The sequence below is a fragment of the Nothoprocta perdicaria genome, unplaced genomic scaffold (genome assembly GCF_003342845.1).
Source record: "Nothoprocta perdicaria isolate Ctin4 unplaced genomic scaffold, notPer1 scaffold_405, whole genome shotgun sequence".
NCBI classification, from domain to species: Eukaryota; Metazoa; Chordata; class Aves; order Tinamiformes; family Tinamidae; genus Nothoprocta; species Nothoprocta perdicaria.
In genome coordinates, this window is record NW_020455650.1 from 152,003 (window position 1) to 160,185 (window position 8,183).

The window sequence follows — 8,183 nt, forward strand, 5'->3', positions numbered from 1 at the left end:
GGGGCAGGGCGGCCGGGGGGCGGTTGAAGAAGGGCAGCACCGACGGCGGCTTCTCCAGGCGCGCGGGCGGCAGCGCGTTCTCCGTGGGGGTGGCGCGGCCGTCGGCGGCGTCGGCGGCGTCGCGGGAGTGGGCCCTCGGCGGCACACCTGCGGGCGGCACAGAGCGGGCCGTGAGACCCCCGGGGAGCCGCGGCCAGCCCCCTCCCCGGCCGCGGCGCGGCGGCGCTCCGTGGCTGCGCTCTCAGCAGAGCGCGAGGTGCCCCGAGGAAGATCCAGGCAGCCAAACGTAGTCTCCGCGTCCGCGCGCCTCCACGGGGGCACTGCGCTCTCCAGGCAGCGCCGTCCCGGGGGGACGCGCTCGGCCGGCAGGACGCTGCAAGAGTGAGTGACCCGCAAGCCAAAAGCCTCAGCAAGTTTCCGGAGATCCCAGTGGAGAGGTCACCGGGTGCCGCGGCCCAACGTCCGAGTGCCAGAAGACATTAGGCGACCCAGAGGGCCCGCAATCCGCTCCCGGGAGCGGGTTCAAAAAGAGCACGARGGAGCACAAGGGGACAGAACCCAAGTGCCACCAGTGCCAGAGCTTCTGCAGGAAGGAGAACGTGGTGCCCGTCTGCACCCCAAGAGACGGAGAAGCGCCCCGCCGTGTCCAAAGAGGGTGAGCCAGGAGAAGCCCAAGGGAGGGCACGGGCCCTGCCCGGGCTCCGGCGCTGCCAAGCCGCGGAGCAGCGCGCGCTCGAGGACTTGCTGCCTAGCTGGAACTGAAGGGCGGGCGCAAAGGACAGGCGACCCCCCTGCAACTTGGCCAAGGCTCTTAGAAAGAAGGACTCTCCCTCAACGAGATGGGCCACGGGATCTACAATGACCACAGCTGGCCAAGACCTCCTCATCGACATTCCTGAGCAGACAGTCCCTCCGGCTCCAGGGCGCCCAGCGTGGGGCCGGAGCGTCACATCGCTGCGGAGCGAGGCAAGGACCACCTATAGCCATTGTAGAAAGCCCACGGCCAGGCCCCAGCTGGAATACTGCGTCCAGTGTTGGGCACCTTACCTCCGCAGGGATGGACAAATTCTGGAGGAGATCCAGAGAAGAGCTACTAATAGATATGGAGGGTCTTAGCTATGTTGATAGCCTGAAGAGCTTAAGCCCATTCAGTTTGGAGAGGAGGAGGAGGAGGCTACGAGGGATCTTCGCAGTGTGTGAGCACCTAAAAGGGGATCATAAAGACTCGGGTCAGGATCTAATCAGACTCAGCAGCAATAGGAAACAACCCACAGAGTCTCCTGGAGGTGTCCCCCCACCCCGAGCTCTCGGTGGGTTCAGCCTGGTAACTGACAGGGATCACGCTGATCACCGCGATCAACTGCSATCACTGCAATCGCTGTGATCAACCGATCACGCTGGGGATCTCCGGGGCCCGGGGGAGCCGGGCACGCGGCGCCGAGGTCCCTCCCGACCCGTGCGGTGCCCGCGCGCCACTTACGTTTGCGGGCCTGCGCCTCGAACTGGGACAGGTTCTGCCGCGTTGCCAGCCTCACCTCCACCTTGTCCCCGTTGAGCACCTTGCCGGGCAGCAGCTCCAGGAGCTTGTGCACCGAGTTCTCGGAGGCCACCACCACCTCCGCATACCTGCGAGAGCGTCCCGCAGTGAGCRGGCAACAGCTCCAAGCACATCACCCGCCCGGGACCCCCGGCAAAGCCCCAGGTAGGTACCTGCTGCGTCCCCACCACCCGCTCCTGCCCTCGCTGGCTAGGCTCCTTCCCCAGCTAGTACCGACGGATCTCTCCATCGGTTCCCCCCTCTCTTACAATCACAGAATGGTTACGGTTGGAAGGGACCTCTAGAGATCGTCTAGTCCAACCTCCCTGCGCACGCAGGGACACCCAGAGCACGTGGCACAGGGCTGCATCCAAGCAGGTGTGGAAGATCTCCAGAGAAGATCTCCACAACCTCCCTGGGCAGCCTGTGCCAGGGCTCTGGCATCCTCACTGTTAAGAATTTTTTCCTTAAGTTCCCGTGGAACTTTTGGTGCTTCCATTTGTGGCCACTTGCTGGGCACCCGCACAAACCCTTGGGGAATCTCCACGTCACCATCCCACCTCCGGATGGACTGTGTGTCCCCGCATCGGCCAGGAAAAGCACTGCCTGCCTCTTCAGTCCCCAGGTCACCTCCCAGGGCGCCGGCCGTGGCTCTGGGGCCTGGCTCTCCGCTTCCKCCACGCTCCCCGTAGCTCTCACCCTTTGGACTGGCCATTGGCTCGGTTCTCGGCAAACTTCAGCTCCACCACATCGTAGACACCCACCGAGCGGATGGTCTGGATCAGCTGCTGGTCAGTTGTCCACTGAAGGGAAAAGGAGAGAGGCCGACGTCAACTCACAAAGCTGTGGGGACACCAGGGCCCCGGTGTCCCCACAGCTACCCCTCCAGCCTGGGGCCTCTCAGCACTTGGAGGGCTAGAGGAGCCACATGAGAGCTTCCATATTCTCAAATGGGATCATCAACCCAGGGCAAAGCAGGGGACTCATCCCCAGCAGAGACACCAAGGGAGAGCCGGGCTGAGGCTGCAGCCAGAGCGAGAGAGACACTCGAGCCCTGCAAGCTGACTGAGGCAGCCCAGAGTCACCAGATCATGGGCAACTTGTCTCCAGAGCCCRAGGGTCTCCAAATCCTTTTTCCCTGAGGATCACAGGGCCAAGGGCAGCTCATGGGCCAGCAGGGACAGCCCCTCCAAGGAGYCGCACAGCCCACGGAGAGTCCAGGGCTCGTTTTCCCTGGAGCAATCTCACGCCTGCCCGCGCCGCTCACCCAGGAGAAGCTGCCCACGTAGACGGCGGCCCTCTTGTTGCGCAGGCCGCTGTAGGTGTAGAGGATGGCCGGAGCCTTGTTGTTGGGCTTGGGGGAGGGCTCCTGGCGGATCTCCGGCGGCGCCTCGGCGCTGCTCGCGCGGCTCTCGGCGGGCTGCGCGCTGGCCGCGAGCACGTCGTCGTACAGGTCCATCTGGTCGGCATTACTGAACTCGGAGTCCTGCCGGGGAAGAGCTCGTGAGCACGGCGGCCGAGGCGGGCGCTCCCGCGGGAAGCGGCTCCGCAGGGAACGGCCCGTGGCGCGGCGCTCGGCAGCTCCAGCACGTGCCAGGGCACTCGGCACCTCGCAGGGGGCAACACTCTGCCCGCTGCCAGGGCCGCGCATCCCGGGGCTCCGGCCGTGCCCAGGGCCAGCACCAAGGCAGGGTGCGGAACGAGCCTGTCCGCCCTGCGGAGAGGGGAAMACGGCTGGTTCCTGCGCACACGACACGCGCAGGGTTGAGGACTGCACCTCAGGACGGGAAGGGAAGAGCAGCCCCGCTGTGAGCCCCAACAAGAGCCACCTCCAAAGGCGCAAGGGCCTCGGCGTGGGCTCCCTGAGGCCAACGGGGCCGGCTCAGCGCGCACTGCTCAAGTCCACGTGCCCAAGGGCACCGGGCCACGCCGCTTCCAGGGAGAGATGCTCCTCCGTTCAGTTCCGCCACGTGCTCCCTCGGTGAGCAGAGGCCTCGCTCAGCCCCAGGGCAACTCAGAACTTGCTCCTCGAAGATGCAACCAGGAAAAACCTCCCCTTTTATAAACACACAAGGCCCAAAGTTCAAGGGCAGGGAGCACCCCTCCGGGCCAAATGCACTAGACAAACTTTTCTCCCCTGGGCAGGCAAACACTTCAGGCACCAAACCCCCAGTTCTACCAGTTGGGCTCCGAAACACCAGCTAAGTCTCACTGATGCTCAGTGTGATCGCAGCCCCGTTCCTCTGTGGGCCAGCCGAGCTCTCCTCGGGGTGAGAGTTGCACACAACGTCTTTACACATGTCTGTACACACGTCTGCACACACAACGTTTTTACACACGTCTTTACACAGCCGCTCCTCGGCAGCGCAGCCCTTCCCAAAACGAACCAGCCAAGGAGGCAACCTCTGAGCTGCAAACTCCAGCGTCCTAGATCTGCCTTCCMATTCCCACCCCGATTCTAGGCTATATTTAATCCGAAGCATCCAGCGAGCGCTGTGTTTACTACGTATCTTCATACTAATCACTCGTGCAAACTCAGCGGGCGCAGAGCAGTGAATTACTACGCGAGTACTCGTCCCACTGGAGCGAGGCRCAGACCTGATGAAGTACCAGGAAAAGAGGCCCTACGCCAGGAACCTGGGGAACTAAGTGAGCCGAATCTTTGGTGGAGGGCCACGGAAGCACCAGGGCTGGGTAGTTCTGGAGGAAGGAAACCCCAGTGCTCTCTCCGCTTGCTTCCATTGAGGCAGTAGGAGCTTTGCCGGAGCCTTGTGGCAGCAGCCACCTCCCCACAGCTCCCGGGAAGCCTTTTGCCTTGCCCTTCCTTCACAAGCACGTCCGCCAGCCACACAGCTCCATTCCCAGCAGTGCTCTGCAGAAAATACCCCTTTGGGGAGGCCCTTTGGATATGTGGAGCGGGGCCACAAGAACACCACGGCGGCTCTGTGCTCCAGACTGTGAAGGCAGCGCAGACGACATCTCCAAGGGGCCAAGCTCTTCTCAGTGGTGGCCAATGACAGGACAAGGGGTAGTGGGTCTATGTTGAAACCCAGGCAGTTCCATCTCCACGTGAGGAGGAACTTCTTTGCTGTGAGGGTGCCCGAGCCCTGGCAGAGGCTGCCCAGGGAGGCTGGGGAGTCTCCTTCTCTGGAGATCTCCAAATCCACCTGGATGCCACCCCGTGCTCTGGGTGTCCCTGCTGGAGCAGGGGTTGGACTAGATGATCCCTAGAGGTCCCTTCCAACCTCAACCATCCTGCGATCCTGTGTGTGATCCCATGAGAGACGCCACAGTGCAGTTAAACCCCTTGGAGCCTGAAGGCTGGGGAGCTGCGCGTGCCACACGTCTCTTCGCGAGCACCTGCGAGGGGAACGGCGCTCAGCAGGCCCCTTCAAGGGTCACACCGGAGTCAAAGGACGGGATTTTTCCCCCAGACATTCTCAAGCCCCTTCCCACCAGCAGCAGCCATTGGCAAGTCACACTTTAACTTCTGTCATTCGGCTATTTCAGCTGCAGAGCTGATAAAAGGTTACAAGAATTTCAACAGGGAGAAGTATTTTGGTACTCATTCTCAAAACAGCTCCACTGTTTGCTTAATCTGCCTCCCACACTCCTACCCCCACCAGTTGCCTTTGGACAARGCCCAAGACGGGAACATTTCAGTCCAAAAGGTAAGTTTCAAAAACTTGAGGAGAACAAAACCACAGGGCTCTCACAGAAAGCATGTGGAAGCCTTCACTTACGCTCCTTGGCTGCCGTTTCAGCTTAGAAGTCTGCAGAGATCCTCTTGGCTCTGTTTGTTCTTGGGCATTGCTTTAAAAACCAACATCCTCAAGGGAAGAGGATGCAGGAGCAGCCACAGTTCACGTGCTGCCCATCATCTCACGTGGCACATTTGCAGACCTGAAATACGTGCACCTGAAATAGGCACCAACGTGTCCTGTGTCACCCACCTGCTCGCTAAGGGCTTGCCCGCAACTCAAGGCCCAGCCTGGTGAACCCATCAYGGGCTCTGGATGCTCCGTGCGATTTGGGAACACGCTTCAACTCCTGGCGTGGCACAGGGGCCGTGGGGCAGAGGGCGGTGCCTGCAGTTTGGGTTCTCCTGCGTGGCTCTTGATGACCACAAGTGGCCTTGATGACCACTTCCATCTCTCAGAGCCCTCTATCTACTCGGCTATGTCAAAGATCTCCTGGGCCCTGTCCCCCAAACGCACCAGTTCAAGCTTTCCACACCAATTCCTGCTGCGTTGTACACAGGCTCGCTCCTGCTGCCCCGTCCTTCCTCTCAACACTAACAACTTGACCCTGAGAACGTTCAGGACTCGACAAAGACAAGACCGGACGCACCAAAGACCCTCTTGGCTTCCCTGCAGATCCTTCCCCCTCAGCTCAACGCACGGCTCTTCCAACCCTTCCTTCTTCAGGCCTTGCAGCACAGGAGCCTCCCCTGCCAAGGCAGCCCGAAGGCGCAACCAGGACAGGCAGCATTTCACCATACAGGCAGAAAATCAGTTACAGCTGCACAGTTTTCCCCCTTCACCTTCTCACCTATTCACCTGCTACCCTCCAAGACGCTCAGGGACTTTCCAACCCACACCTCCTCAKGCCGCATCTTCTGCAGACAAAGATTTCTTATTTACTTTCCTGTAGCCCTATCACTGTTTTCTTTTGGCATTTATGGTAATTGTCATAAATGACAATTTTCCATTTCATGTATTTTAAATTCCATCCCAGAAACCTCAACAGATTTTATTTTTTCCGCACGTTCTCTCTTTATTCCTTCAGTTACTCAACTGTATTATTCTGCTCCCAAGTCCAGGTGTATTTTCCTGATTCTAAAAGCTACTGGMAAGGAAATATACAAATTAAAATTGTACTTCTAACCCCCAACAGTTCGGACTGGTCACATTATAGATTGTACAGCACTTGGGGAATGTGACTTCTGGGTGCTTTTCTGAAGAAAACAGGTCTGAAGGGAGAAATACTGGAGAGTTTGAGGTCATGCCCAGGCAGGTGCAGGGCAGCCTGGCTGCTGTAAGCACCACAAACACCACATACTTGCTTTGCAACTCACCTTTACATTGAGATTTCCATTCTTTGGGCAATGGTAGGACCAGCTTTGGCTGTGTCCTTCCCTAACGCAACTGCTTGCAGGGCAAGACTCCTGCTTCTTCCTAGACAGCTCAAATTATCTCGCAGTCCCCTCATCTCTGAGGAGACTGATGTGCTCTTCTGAGGTTGCACTTATCTCTGAAGGTTTAACTTGGGGCATATTCTCACTTGATAACCTCCTGCCCTTTCAGAATAAAATATATATATATATATATATACACACAGCTATATATTTGTTGCCCTTAGCTCCTCTTCAGCCCTCTAGGAGCTCTAGGCAACTGTCAGTTCCTTCTTCCTTGTGCCTTCTAGTTCTCGCAGCTTGCCATCCAGTGAGAACCACCTTCCCTCCATGGTCCTTCCATGACACGGTTTTCATCTTCCAAGCTTTTACACTCGCCCTCCTCCGCTGTCCACATCCCTGGACCCCCTAGAACTGGCTTGTGTGGAAGCCGCGCACACCCATTCTCCAGGTGACAGGGCCCTGTCAGCCTCGGCCTCCGACACCCGCAGCCAATGACCTGGAACCGGCGCCTCCCCGACCACAGCAAGTTCCCTCGTGGGTCCCCACCGGCACGCGTGTCCAGAAGATCCAGGAGGTCGGTGCTCTGGGAAGGGTCCCTTGGTGCAGTTCTCCTCCAGGGAAGGGTCCCCTGGCGCAGCTCTCTTCCAGGGTGGATGCYTTCCTTCTCCAACCAGAGCAGGTCACAACCACCCACCTGGATCCCCAGCCACTGATGCCTCAGTAAGGGCTTTGGCGGGAAGCCTGCCTCCCTCCCAACCCAACCGCTCGACTATTTTGTAACCAACATCCACAGGTTGGATCCCCTGCAAAACCCACACAAGCAGGTTCCTTTCGTAGGTCTAAATCACAGCTGCCACAAGAGCCTCCATTGGTGGTTTCCCAGCGGGAACGACCCTTCAGTGCTGCCCTATTACATACACGGAATCACAGGATGGTTGAGGCTGGAAGGGATCCCTAGGAATCAGCGAGTCCAACCCCCCTGCTCCAGCAGGGACACCCAGAGCACGGGGCACAGGGTGGCATCCAGGTGRGTTTTGGAGACCTCCCGGGATGGAGACTCCCCAGCCTCCCTGGGCAGCCTGTGCCAGGGCTCCGTCACCCTCCTGGCACCCAAGCTGCCAGCCGAGCGGGGCGCCCCGCGCTCACCTGGTTGAACTCCTCGTCGGCGTAGATATCGATGAGATCCACTCCCTCGGACATGCTTCCGGAGCCGGGCCCGAGGAGGCGGGCAGGGAGCGGGCAGGCGAGGCACGAGGAGCCAAGGAGCACTGCGGGACGGGACATGGGACACGGGAGCCCCGGTGAGAGCCCCGGGGGGACCTCAGCCCCCCTCCCCCGAGGGGCCCGTGCCCACGGAGCCCCCCGTTACCGGGCACCCCCCCCCCTCACCGCGGGCATCCCCGCGACCCCGCCGCGCGCTCGCGGGGGCCAGGCGCGAGGGCGGCTCCCCGCGCGGGGCCGAGCAACGAACGCACCGGGGAGCGGCCGCCGCAACCCCGCCGCTGCGGA

General features: G+C 60.1%; 1 protein-coding gene across 1 annotated transcript in view; it reads right to left on the reverse strand.

Annotated features, from left to right (window-relative positions):
• The window catches only part of CPSF7 (cleavage and polyadenylation specific factor 7), a 9,689-nt gene extending 1,815 nt beyond the window's left edge, over positions 1–7,874 (reverse strand). Inside the window, exons 1-5 of the mRNA XM_026045640.1 lie at positions 7,821–7,874; positions 2,805–3,023; positions 2,237–2,340; positions 1,481–1,626; positions 45–147 (exon numbers count right to left, since the gene is read on the reverse strand). Coding sequence (XP_025901425.1) covers positions 45–147; positions 1,481–1,626; positions 2,237–2,340; positions 2,805–3,023; positions 7,821–7,874 — 626 coding nt within the window. The remainder of the gene's footprint in view (positions 1–44; positions 148–1,480; positions 1,627–2,236; positions 2,341–2,804; positions 3,024–7,820) is intronic.
• Between the last annotated feature and the right edge of the window lie 309 nt (positions 7,875–8,183).